At 40.1% G+C, this 14,211-nt stretch overlaps 1 protein-coding gene across 5 annotated transcripts in view; it reads right to left on the reverse strand.

Annotated features, from left to right (window-relative positions):
* dctd (dCMP deaminase) overlaps positions 1 to 7,816 on the reverse strand; it is a 122,685-nt gene extending 114,869 nt beyond the window's left edge. For 4 of the 5 annotated variants that reach the window (XM_062982718.1, XM_008120899.2, XM_003227654.3 and 1 more), the window contains exon 1: positions 7,552 to 7,705. In XM_062982718.1, the coding sequence (XP_062838788.1) occupies positions 7,552 to 7,595 (44 nt within the window). In that variant the 5' untranslated portion in view covers positions 7,596 to 7,705. The other variant, XM_008120898.3, reaches the window with a different exon arrangement.
* Positions 7,817 to 14,211: the final 6,395 nt, after the last annotated feature.

A 14,211-nucleotide genomic window follows, 5' to 3' on the forward strand; every position in this document is an offset into this window, starting at 1 on the left:
AGTTCATAATAGTCCATTTTAAAAATTTCTGCACTTCAGCAAACACAAATAGGTAGATAAAACAATGAACCAAAACAAAAACATTTCAGATAAATCCCTGACACAAATATATGATCTGAAAGGGAGCAACTTACATGCACTCTTTAGTTTAATTCTTTAAAGTCTCTAAAGGCAAAACATCTAAGAGAGCCACAAGGTGATGTTTTGAGAGGTTTTGTTTTTCATTTCATCCACACATAAAAACCAAAGGTAGAGGGTTGTAAACCCTATTGCTACAAACATACGCAGTCAGACATACTTTTTTCAACCAGCCGTCAGCAGTCAGAAAAACACACCTGTTTCAGACTTATCTGATACTACTCAAACATTACACAAAACAATGTGTAATGTTTTACACATATTAAGACACCTCTCTCTTGTCAGCATTTTCCAAAATATTTTTCATTTATTTCCCTTTAGAAAACCCATATCCTGCATTAAAAAAATAAAAAGGAACTACTTAGAATAATTCCTGTAGAAGCAACCTCATAGGGACATGAACACGCCTACCTGTATTTTATAATGTATTTTATGAATACTGATGTAAGTTAATAATAATTTTTAACTGATTTATATTGCACTGTATAATTTTTATATATGCGTTTTATTGTAAGCCGCCCTGAGTGTTGTGACTGCGCCTTCGGGGATTATGGTTGATGGGGATGGAATTCGAAGAGGAAGAAAAAACCCTCGTGATGAGGGTTCACTGGAGGAGTTGCGCAGGAAGCGACTTAGAGAGCTATATGGGGGATCTTCTGAGGAAGATTCAGATGGGGAGATGGATGCTGAGGAACAGGTGGTGGCTGGGGAAGCGGGCATTGAATGGGCACAGCCACCGGAGATGTCTGGGGATTTGGGGTCTATGGATACTTCTGAACCTGGGGTTTCTGCAGGAGCTGATCCCAATTGGGATGCTTGGAGAAGGGAGGATGGTTCTTTAAGTGTTCATGGGGCTAAGTGTGGGCAGGATGATTGGGACTCCGACGAATTGCTAGGTACTCCAGATCCACGAGCTCTAGCTGTGTGGAGCTCAGACTCTGAGTAGATTTGGGACACCTGGTGTTTGGGTGTGAGTGTTTGGTCACCCAGGAGGAAGGGGAATAAAATGGGAATGTTTGGCCACTGCACTTTGCGTGTGGCAAGATGTTGCTGAGGCGCCATTGGGATCTCTGTGTTTCCATGAAGACTGGACTTGGACTATGATTTGAATCTGCTGTTATCACCTAGCTTGGCTCTCGCTGTGTCTTATCGTGGACCTGTTTTGGATGACTGCACCCTCTTCAGACCTTGGATCGGAATTTGACCTTGCTACTGCCTTCGCCCTGTGATTGATGACTACTATCGGCTTTTGACTCCTGGCTTGCTCTTTGGACACCGCTGTTATCTCCTGACCTGACCTTGGAATCCCGGACGACGTCTTTTCACCATCCTTTTGGAGCCTTCGGCTTTATCCACATTGTGGAAGCAGTCTACTGCATTCTTAGTTTGTTTGTTTCCTGACCAATTTGGTGTTTTCTTTTGGGAACTGTTCCTTTGAAAACTACAGAGCCAGCTGGCAGGGCTTGGACTCAGAAAGTGCAGTTTGCACTAAGTTTGTTTAGCTTTGTTTTTACCTGCTTGTGTTGCTGAATTATATTTTTGTTTGAACTGCTCTTGAAGCACTGATAGTGAAGTGTTTCAAGGTTTTTTTCTGTGTTAACATTACTTTTTGGCTTATCTGCTGAATAAACTCTATTTTTGTTCGCTAATTGGCGTCTGACTCTTGACACTGAGTCCCCTGTTGGGTGAGAAGGGCGGGATATAAATATTGTAATAAATAAATAAATTCTGTGTTACTTTTCCTAATGTACAAAGTAAACCCAGAAGCAGTTTTATTTTTATCCAGGCTAAAAAAGTCCATGGTTTTATAGTTGGGTGTTAACCACAAGCCTTCAAGACGAAACACCCGCTAACAGTCTGTTTCAGTGTTGGGGATGTAATATACTGAAACAAAAAGTACTAGACAACTGGCCTCCCACATTTTCAGATTCAACATCCATAGATCTGATTATTCACGGATTTTTGCTATCACCACTTTGACGCCTATGCCTCCCTTCCTGAAGCCTGAGGCCACCATGTGCACATTCACAAAAAAGCCTCAGGTTTCTGGAGGCAGGAGCACCAGTGATCACAGTGGCTGCTGTCAATTGTCTCCAAAGCCTGCTGCTATGTGGGCTTTGGGAGCCACTTGGCTAGAGTGATGAGCAGGGAGGCCACTATGAGTGCATGGATAGCACAGCTTTTTCTCTCCCTTATCTTTCTATCACCGTTGCCACCTTGCTCCTCAGGAAACCTGTTTTGCGCCCCCCCCAACCTCTTGCTATGCCTGCCTACCTCTCTATCTCTCTCACACAACTGGGGCATATGTGCAGACACCAGGCAATGGGGAGGGTACCTGGGAGGAAGGGCAGGAAGCCCATGATGGGCATCTACTATCCCAGTCAACTTCTCCCACAGCTGGGTAAAAAGAGGGAGCAAGGTTGGTCGGCTATCTTGGATAAGAGAAGCTTAGCAATTTTTTAATAGGAGTCGCACTATTATAATTCAGTAGTTTAAAATGTTCTAAATATATTCTTACTTACAATTATCAGCACCAACCATCCAGAATATCTGCCAAAGTAAAAACCCAACGCTCTATTTAATTCCTAGTGACTCAGGACACATATACACTGACCACTTAAGTCAGTTTCAAACTAGCATTGAAGAAAGTGGTTCCATTGTGCAGATGATTATACAGGAAATTCTGGAACCAATTTGCGGCCAGGGTGGTGAGTCCATAAACTAGAGTACTAATGTGCATTAAAAGCTTTCTTTTCTCCGCTTTTGTGGGAGTTTGAAGCTAGCAGCCACAGTTTGAAGCTAGCTTAAACTGCATTAGATACTCAGTGTAGGTGGGGCTTCTGTCTGGTGTAGAAAAGCTTCCTTGCTCCAATTATTAAGAACTGTTCTACATAAAGACTGCTTTAAAACATCTTATGAATCTTATTCTGTAGCTGTCCGGAGTAGGTGACAAACTGTACTTGCAATGTGGTCTTTTACACTCATGAACAGTTTTAATAATAATTGACTCTCACTAGTAGTTATATTGTTCAACTCAGGAATTGAGATATATTAAAGTTTTGGCAACATGCCACCGATCAAAAACTGCATTTATCATCTTGGCTAAATTTCTTTGGACGTTAACCTTCCTTGTTTCGTATTCAAGGACATCAAGTGCTTCCTTTATTTAAGATTTATTTCCTTTTTCATTTCACAATCAATATAAGATGCTTCCATAGAATAGCCTTTTAATCTAAATAGTTGTGTGTGTGTATGTGTTTCAAATTGCATACTACCCCCTACTCAGAATATTGACTGTAATCAAAATCTTTATAGAAGATAATATTGTTTAGTTTTATAGATTTTTAGACTTTTGGCTATAATCAGTCCCTCTTGAATATCATCAGCATGGAGCTTTCCCCCCCCTCTGATATACAAAGAGAGCTGCATTCACAACACTGCTGTGCATTTAATTATTTTTGTATTCTTTATTATGTCTGTGCCTGTGTTTGGAAAAACGCCATAGGAAAGCAAGCTTAAAAACCTATTTGGGAGAATATCTAAATGATGTATTTTGAAATGATCCCTGGTATTAGCAGCCCTTGAAATCTGCAGCTTTAATGTAAAGTACAGAGCCTCCAGTCTTGTAAAGCAGTAATAGTGGAAGTATGGTGCTCTTGATTACAATTCCTATCATCCCTCACTAATGGATATACTAGCTGATGGATGAAAGCTACATCCAGCAACATCTGAAGGGCAACACTTTGCAAACCCTAGAATAAATGGTGATTGGTGCCAATTTATATTGCACCATTAAATGTTGCTTCTTGATGCTTCTCACTGCTTTCTCGTCCAATATTCTCTGGATATTACTAAATCTTCAAAAGAAAGCTATCTTCCTTGTGATGTGGAATGTTACATTAGGTGTGAGAGAGTCATGGCCTCAACCCCCCGCCCCAAGATGTTTCTAGCTTGTTGCAATTTCCACAGGACCTGTCTACATGGTCACATACAAGTGGGCGGGTTCCTGAGCATCCAAACAACGTCCATGGACTTCTGGCCTCTAATGTGGGGTAAAAACAGTTAACCTTTTTCACTCCACATTAGGAAGTCAGGGGTAAATGCAGTAGGTTCAGAAAGATCAATCACCATATAAACACTACTCAACCTGGCTGATATCATTTGCAAATGATACTCCTTTTCTTATTCTTGCAGCTTCATATCAAAGGTGAAATGCACTAACAGAGGGATGATTTTCCTGAGCAGTTTGTACTGCTTTATCAATAAGGCCTCGGAAGGGAGGTTTCCTTTGGGCCCTTCCAGAAAGGCCCTAGATCCCAGGATCTGGCCCCTGGTTTTCTGCTTTAAACTGGATTATATGAGTCTGCACTGCCAGATAATCAGGGATAAACAGAAAACCTGGGATCAGATCTTGGAATATAGGGCCTGTCTGGAAGGACCCATAATTTCAAGAACCAAGGTATATACGGGCCCTTCCACACAGCCATATAACCCAGAATATCCGGGCAGATAATGCACAATATCTGCTTTGAACTGGATTATTTCAGTCCACTCTGTCAAATAATATAGTTCAATGTGGATTTTATACAGCTGTGTGAAAGGGGCCTATGAAAGGGAGAAGTGTACTACAAAGAGGGAAAAATAGTTTTTGGCCCCATCTATACTGATCATTTGATACACTTTGAAGCTCCCAAAGCTAGCTTCAAGCTGTGGCAGCCAGTTAATAAACAAACAAAAGGGTATCAAAGAAAAGCATTGCTGTGCATCAGTGCTATGGTTTGTGTAACCTGGGCCTCAAACTGGTTCCCAGATTTTCTATGTAATAATCTGCACAGCAAAACCACTTTAATACCAGTTCAAAACTGCACAAAATGGTCACTGTAAGTGGGGCTTTTGTCTGGCACCCTATTCGTTACTCCCATTCAGTCTATTATTGGGTGGTGAGTCAGCACATAGGCAAATCCCACTGATTGAATGGGTTTACTCTACCCAGGGTGGATTAAGGCCTTAAGGTACTTTTGCACTCCACAGATATAGCAGAGATGTCTGATACAATATGTGCTCTCTACGCATTTTCTATTGGGGGATAAATAATAAAATAATAATAAAGGGAAAAACATTCAAAAATAGCACAGCAGCAACAGCAGTTCAATAGATCATAAGCTTCTAATGCTAGCAGTAGAGTGAATGAGCTTAAACAATTCAGGAGCAGTCAAGCTTTAAAAAACTGTAAAAGACCTTATTCAAAGAACCACATAGATAGGAAAGTTAACAGGGCCTAGCTATTTCATTAACTAACAAGCAGACAAGATCTTGTCTGTCCATGTTCACAGAAGAACAAAAGAAAATAGGCTTGCCATGAGATCAGAAAAAGAGGTGTGTCCCAGTCTAACAAGAAAGGTAATAGGAGGAGAGAACGGAGTGACAAGCAAACGGAGAGGCCAATGGGGGAAGGGCTTTTCACTGCCAACAAACCCATCTGCCCATCTAAGTCCTTGATGAGGACTACAAACTTGTGAGGGCATGTGGTTGAGGTCCAATATTTTATAGGTCCTCCCTCATGTTTGTGTTCCTGGGTCAGAATTCCTTCATTTCTATAAGATTCACTATTAGCCTGTTCTGACTGAGAATATATCTATACAAGATGAAGAAGAATTCTGATAATAAATTTAATCACTGACCTCTCTGTAAGGTGGAGTATGAAAAAGTCAAAATACATAGATTAAAAACATAGGAACATTCACACACACGTAAGGTTTAAAAACATTAAAAATAAATCATACTGATAAAATGTAAGTTTAAATTCATAAGTTTCAAATTATGCCACATTACTGATCAAAACTCCATGCTGTGGAATCCCAGGAGGGGTAGTTTTATAAGGTACATTACGACCACCCCCCTTATCACTCCAGAGTCCAGATGTTTCCACACATCACATGGATATGTGAAACACGAGAAGGTATCTTGGACTTCAACTCCCAGAAATCCAAGCCAGTTTACCAGGTGTTAGGAATTGTGGGAGTTGAAGTCCAAAAGACCTGGAGAGTCAAAGTTTGCCCATGCCTGCTCTGAAATATAGCATATAGCTTACGAATTACTTTGAGGTCCCCCAACCAAGTACTAGCCAGCTCTGACCTTGCTTAGCTTTCAAGATCTGATGGAATCAGGTGCCTTCTGGGTATTTTGGACTCACTGAAGGTGGTGTTTCCAATCTCTCTGTTTTGGGGATATTTTTCTGCACCCACCCCATGTGTCTCATTTCACTGTTTGTAACTTATAAATATATTTTTCACCTCACATCACATTCATAGGAATGGAGGCAGGGCTCTATACCCCCCCTGCTCTTTATTTAGGTAGCTGCTGTCTTAGAGCCCTTCCACACAGCCACATAACCCAGAATATCAAGGCAGAAATTCCCACAATATCTCCTTTGAACTGGGATATCTGAATCCACACTGCCATATATTCCAGATCAAAGCAGATAATGTGGGGTTTTATTCAGTTGTGTGGAAGGGGCCTAAAACTATAAAGGCCCATTCCAAGAAAAGGAGATAGGTTTGGTTGTATTCCTTCAAGTCATTTCCTGAGGCTAAGAAGATCCAACCAGTCCATCCTCCAGGAAATAATGCCCGGCTGCTCACTGGAGGGAAGGATATTGGAGGCAAAGTTGAAGTATTTTGGCCACATCATGAGAAGACAGGAAAGCTTGGAAAAGATCATGATGCTGGGGAAAATGGAAGGAAAAAGGAAGAGAGGCCGACCAAGGGCAAGATGGATGGATGGTATCCTTTAAGTGACCGGCTTGAACTTGAAGGAACTGGGGGAGGCAATAGCCGACAGGGCGCTCTGGCATAGACTGGTCCATGAGGTCACGAAGAGTCGAAAATGACTAAACGAATGAAGAAGAAGAGAGTGTGACTTTTGCCCTGAGTCACCCAATGGACTTCTATGGCTGAGCAGGGCCTCAAAGCCTAAGGTGCATCTACACCAGGCATGGGCAAACTTTGGTTCTTCAGGTGTTTTGGACTTCCACAATTCCTAACAGCCTACAAGCTGTTAGGAATTGTGGAAGTTGAAGTCCAAAACACCTGGAAGGCCAAAGTTTGTATTATTGAGTACATAGCAACACAATTTGTGAGCAGATAATTAAAAACTATTGTATGTATACATTCTAGATATTAAAGTATTTATATATTATCTATTCACCATCTTTACAAAATTGATTCTTCTTCCGTGCATCTACACTATAGAATTAATGCAGTTTGGCACCACATGAACCGCCAGGGCTCAATGCTATGGAATCGTGGGAACTACAACTCCCAGGACTCCATATGACCCAGGGAGGGGCCCTACAGGCCAAAATAAAGGCCAGGGAGAAGCTCTGTGTAGGTGGGGCCCCATAATAACCCTTACCCGTTGGGATTGCTGGCCTCTGAGGCGCCACCACAGCCACTCATTTCCTTGCAGTCTGAGGAGAGGGTTTGCAATTTGGCGCCAAAGATGCCGGAACTCCCAAGAAGGGGAGGAGAAAGTGGAGGCTGGGCTTGCGTTCAACCCAATGAGGAAAACCTACAGGCAATCCCTGCTCCGCATAGGATGCTTCCGCCTTCTCTCGCGAGCTACTCCAGCGCGATTAAAACGCCGACAAATTTTTCCCCGCTCCTTGAACTACACTCCCCAGGATGCATTGCGCCAGAGACCTAAAGACACTTCAAAGGTTTTACGGCGAGGCATGCTGGGAGTTGGAGTTTGCAATAGCTGAGGGGAATTGCATTGCAGCCAGTCTTAGGGCCCTTCCACACAGCTTTATATCCTAGAATACAAGGGCAGAAAATCCCACATTTTCTGTTTTGAACTGGGATATATGGCAGTCTGGGCTCTTCCACACAACCATATAATCCAGAATATCAAAGCAGATAATCCACAATAATGTGGATTATCTGCCTTGATAGTCTGGGTTATATGGCTGTGTGGAAGGGTCCCAAGGGATACATGGAAAAACAAATGTAAAACGGAAGGCCCATTTACATTGCTATGTAATACAGTCTGAAACTGCATTATATGGTCAGTGTAGACTCATATACTTCATTATATGGCAGTATAGATGAGGTCTGAGATGGTAACCAGATTAGAATTGCATTTCTTTAATTTAGGGCCCTTCCAGACAGGCCCTATATCCCAGGATCTGATCCCAGGTTTTCTGTTTATCTCAGATTATCTGGCAGTGGGGACTCATATAATCCAGTTCAATGAAGAAAACCTGGGATCAGATCCTGGGATATACAATCTGTCTGGAAGGGTCTCAGAGTTGTACTGGACGACTATGGGTCCTTCCACACAACCATATAACCCAAAATTTCAAGGCAGATAATCCACAATAACTGCTTTGCATTGGATTATCTGAGTCCGCACTCCCATATATTCCAGTTCAAAGCAGAAAATGTGGGATTTTATTTAGCTGTGTGGAAGGAGTCTGAAGAAAAACAAATTTAAGACTGAAGGCCTTATAGAAAAATAAAGAAAGTCCTACCTAACACTTCCTACCCTCACACTTGTCGTCTTCATCATCAAAAATCCATGATTTTTATTGAATGTTTATTTAAAGTATATTACATTTTCAGTATCTCTTCAATATCATTGGAGATCCTCTTATTCTTAACACTAACTCCACTCTTTTTTCTTCTTCTTTTTTCTTGTTCTTACATCTCAGTAGTTAAAGAGATATTTGCAGGAACACCTCAACAAGCGAGAGTCCAAAAGTGGCAGGCTAAAACCCAGAACCTCAACCCATGACTGATACCAGATGAGAAACTCCCTCCTGGGAACACAGAAGACTGGGCGACTTGGAAGGCACTGAACAGACTGCGCTCTGGTACCACGAAATGCAGAGCCAACCTTAAGAAATGGGGCTACAAAGTGAAGTCCATGGCATACAAATGTGGAGAAGAGCAACAGATCACCTATTACAATGCAGCCTGAAACCTGCCACATGCACATCCTTCTTATAGCAACACCAGAGGCACTCCAAGTGGCCAGCTACTGGTCAAAGGACATTTAGTAGAATGCCAAGTTTTTAAAAAACTTTGTTTGTATTTTCACATACATTACAACTTGTACCCTCAGTTTGCTTCAGACACGATAAATAAGATCTCAGCAGTTCTGACTTAGTCTTAAGGTAAAGGTAAAGGTTTTCCCCTGACGTTAAGTCTAGTTGTGACCAATTCTGGGGTTGGTGCTCATCTCCATTTCTAAGCCGAAGAGCCGGCATTGTCCATAGACATCTCCAAGGTCATGTGGCCGGCATGACTGCATGGAGCGCCGTTACCTTCCCGCCGGAGTGGTACCTATTGATCTACTCACCTTTGCATGTTTTCGAACTGCTAGGTTGGCAGGAGCTGGGGCTAATAGCGGGCGCTCATTCCACTCCCCGGATTTGAACCTGGGACATTTTGGTCTGTAAGTTCAGCAGCTCAGCGCTTTAACACACTGTGCCACCAGAGGCCCAGTAAGACTTAGTCTTACTAATATAAAAAACCCAATGTTTTTATTTTACTTCTTTTAAGAAATCAATATTTGGGAGGATCTGGCGATTGTATAAACTAAATTTGTCTATCTCCGCCAGATCCATAGTTTTTGTAATCCACAGATCTTGAGTGGAAATTTATTCTTGTTTCCAATAAAAATCATATACAATCCTTGCTGCAGTCACAATATATAAAAAGTGTTGAATTATTTTTTGGCAATATTGCATTTATAAATCCCAACATAAATGCTTCTGGCTCTAGTCGTATCTTAATTTGTAAAGGAGCTCGAACAACATTTAATTATTTTGAATTAAAGTTTTGATTCAAGTTTGAACAATTATATGTGAATCCATCTATGATTTGATGCCATGAATGTCCTAGACATAATGCCATTACTCTATTGTCTCTCTTCTAAAGGCCTGATCTTATTTTATTTGAAAATGACTGTTTGAAAGTTGTGCAGGGAGGGAGATGTTGTTTTGATTTTTTTTTCTTATCAGGTGCCAAAATGATTAAGAAATGTCTAAGACCTATAAAAATACATTTAAAATCTTTCAGGAACTTGAACAACATTTAATTAGTTTGACTGCAGTTTTAAAATGACTTACCCTTCTCCCAACTTGCTGAATCCAAGCTCGTAAATTGGTTTATGCTGGCATGAAATTAATTCATTGATATTAAGTTTTGCATTTTTTTCTGTGAGAGCCAAATACAGACTAATTTAACAGTATTGTCTGCATCTAAGTACCATTTTGATATGCATTTCTGATTTTTGGTTTATGATTATGACACAGTTGGAGCCTGAATTATGTTCCAGTTAACAGCTATCTGTCTATAAGTCTATCTGTCGCTAGTAGCAGGCACTTATAAGTAGATGGAATGGTTTATATTAAAAATTTCTGTGCACTTGGTCTTCTTTATTGGCATACCCCCTGTCTAAAAGAGGTACAGTAAAGTCTCACTTATCCAACACTCGCTTATCCAACATTCTGGATTATCCAACACATTTTTGTAGTCAATGTTTTCAATATATCATGATATTTTGGTGCTAAATTTGTAAATATAGTAATTACAACATAACATTACTGTGTATTGAACTACTTTTTCTGTCAAATTTGTTGTATAACATGATGTTTTGGTGCTTAATTTGTAAAATCATAACCTAATTTGATGTTTAATAGGCTTTTCCTTAATGCCTCCTTATTATCCAACATATTCGCTTATCCAACATTCTGCTGGCCCGTTTATGTTGGATAAGTGAGACTCTACTGTACCAGAATTTTATCTTTTATGACAGTGCTTCTTGTCTAAAAGAGGTACCAGAATTTTATCTTTTATACCAGTGCTTCTGAGGCCCCTTCCACACAGCTGAATAAAATCCCATATTATCTGCTTTGAACTGGGATATATGGCAGTGTTCCAGTTCAAAGCAGATATTGTGGGATTTTCTGCCTTGATATTTTGGGTTACATGGCTGTGTGGAAGGACCCTTAGAGTTTCTGATGTGTAGGACTAGCAATTTCTTTCTAATGTGCCATTGCCTTTCTTTCTTGAAAGGACTCTGTCTGGTAGCTCACAGACTCACATTGGTCCAAGCACTGCTTCTTAACCTGTGGGTCCTGACCCCAAATGGGGTTCTTTTTGCCCTATATCTAAGGACCGGATCCCAGATTATCTGCTTTGAACTGGATTATATGAGTCTACACTGCCAGATAATCTGGGATAAGAAGATAATCTGGAATTGTAATCTTGGATCATATCCTGGGATATAGTGCAGTGTAAATCCAACCTTAGTTCAATGTTGGGGTCCCAAAAAGTTACAACAGTAGTAGCTGTTTTAGACAGTTATGCAATTCTATTGTGCAATGTGCAGACTGCAGAAGATGCTTCATCTGTACTTCATAAAAAGGAAAATCAGTCTATTTAGCAAGTCCTGCAAATCAGTAAATGTTTGGGGTTTTTTTATACTTATTTTACCTGCGGTCCTGTAAAAAATTATGAGGCCAAAAAGGGTCCCAAGTGGAAAAGTTTAAGAAGCCCTCAGTCCAGGAACTATCATTTTGAGTAGAATTGTTTTCCAGTAACGGAGGATCCTACGGAGGTGACTGGGTGCTTCTGCACTGTAGAATACAGTTTGACTCCACTTTAAATGTTGTGACTCAATGTCATGGAATCATAGGGTTCTTCCACATAGCCATATAACCCAGAATATCAAGGCAGAAAATCCCACAATATCTGCTTTGAACTGGGTTATCTGAGTCCACACTGCCATATAATCCAGTTCATTCTGGATTTTATACAGCTGTGTGGAAGGGGCCTGCATTAATTCTACCGTGTAGATGCACCCTATGCTACATTGCACTGCCTTGTAATGACTTTTTGCAGTTATATTTTCCATATTCATACACCAAATAGCTGGAGGAGGTACTAGAAAGCTGTATTCAAAGAGATTTCCCCTTCCCCCAAAATATCTAAATAGTTTATATGCAAGGAAGACTATTCTCAAATTGTTTTTGTAATATTATGAATACCACTTACCTGTATAACACTTCTCTTTACTGTTCCTCTTAATGATAAATGATGATCCCTATAATTTGAATATGTCAAGAAGGCAATTGCAGGGAAACAGTTAAGACACCTGGCACTAGAACTGGAGGCAAAGGTTTTGACAGGTGGAAATCATGTTGCGTTTTTAGCTCCCATGTCTCTAGAAGAGTAGAAAATGCGAGGAGTTGTAGATGGATTGTGTAAAGCTCCTTTACTGACACACATTTAATAAACCGAATGAAACAATAGGCTCCCTATTACAGTAGAGCAGCAAGTCCCACTTTGCAATGTTGGCATTATCTCACCACTTTTTAATAGTATTTCTACCATTTAAAAGGGCAGATAATCTCTAGGTACCATTAACTATGCACTTGCTGCCTTCCATTAAGCAAAGTTCACCCTCTGAAGAAGAATGCTGCCCTTAGCCTTTATGTCAGGGGCGCACAAAAGAGAAACTGAGGGTGTTCATCTCTTACTAGGAATGTGACAATTTCTTTAGAACTTGTCTCTTTAAAGTCACCTTTAAAGTCAGCATGTGAAGAACTCAAAACAGCAACAACCACCCAGCTTGAACCACAATCATTCCCAAATCAATGCTTTGCCCTTTACTTTAAAAATGTGATACTGTTCTATTTATAAAAAAATAAAACAATGTACAGAACAGTGGAAAAATATGACAACAAACAAAATATGACACTTAGGAAATAAATTCATCATGGTGAGTAAGAACAAATGAAAGTAAGTAATCATCCAAGGGCATCCCACCACAAGTTCAAACGCATAGCTGGTGGGTTTTACCCTCTTTCCTTTTCTCTTTGTAGCTCTTTTATCATTTGATTTCTTTGTTGTTCGATGAAAATAAAAGGTAACTGAGAAAGAACTGAATATTCCAGGAAAAATCGTTGATATAACGTAAGAAGTCTGACTGCCTGCTGAGGGTTTTTTTTTCTTTTTCTAAAGTGGTAGTTTTATTTGTGATGCTATTTATTGCATGTTTAGCTCACTGCTACTGTTTCATACTTTGAGATTTTCTGAGTGTGAACAGAAAGTGTGAAAGGGAACTTTACACAAGAATAGTATTATTGTAAGGATCCCCAGCTCCATGCAGGACATGGAGAAACTTCCCACAAGGATGGTAAAACATTAAAAAAAAATCTGGGCGTCCCCTGGGCAACGTTCTTGCAAACAGCCAATTCTCTCACACCAGAAGCGACTTGCAGATTCACTAGTCGCTCCTGACATGAGAAAAAAAATTGTAAGGATGGGAGACTACTGGAAAGTTATTGGATAATTTGCGATATTTATTTTAAAATATACATGATCATAAGATGATATATTAGCATGTCTGAAATGACATATCATTGTGGCTAAAACTAATTGCAGCCTTCTCTTTAATGTTTCCTTAATGGAAAAATAAGTAACCTTCAGATTTTTTTCTCTTTCACAAGACAAACTTAAGCACTGTTGAACCATTACACTTTTTTTGCTACAGCGTAAGACAGAATTATATGGTTGCAGTCTTATTCATAGTTTCTAGTTTCATGTCATTCCGTACTTTTTAGACATTCATCATTTCACGACAGAGTAATTCAGTTTTACTAGCAAAGTGGTGGTTAAAGCAATCCCTTATAAGAGATGCAGACACATAAGTAAATTGTAATATTGAAATGTATTGGGACACAACACATATCTTGAAAATGTTTAGTTTGTATTTTTTTTAAAGTATGATTCCTTGCTTATTTGACATACTCAGGGGTTTCTTATTACATTCATGTGACACACCTACACATTGTTGCCTACACACAACCACACAGTCTGGAAAGCTCTGTTTCCCAGGGGGTACACCTTATTGAACAAAATGAGGATGACTTCCTAGTAGACAAGCCTAAACAATACTAAAAGAACAAAAGCATAGAAAGCTGGATGATCTAGCTCGTTCATTATCTCAGTTTTGGGCCAGTGACTGAAAGTAGTTCTTTAGGTCCCTTCCACACAATTGTAT

The sequence above is a fragment of the Anolis carolinensis genome, chromosome 5 (genome assembly GCF_035594765.1).
Source record: "Anolis carolinensis isolate JA03-04 chromosome 5, rAnoCar3.1.pri, whole genome shotgun sequence".
NCBI classification, from domain to species: Eukaryota; Metazoa; Chordata; class Lepidosauria; order Squamata; family Dactyloidae; genus Anolis; species Anolis carolinensis.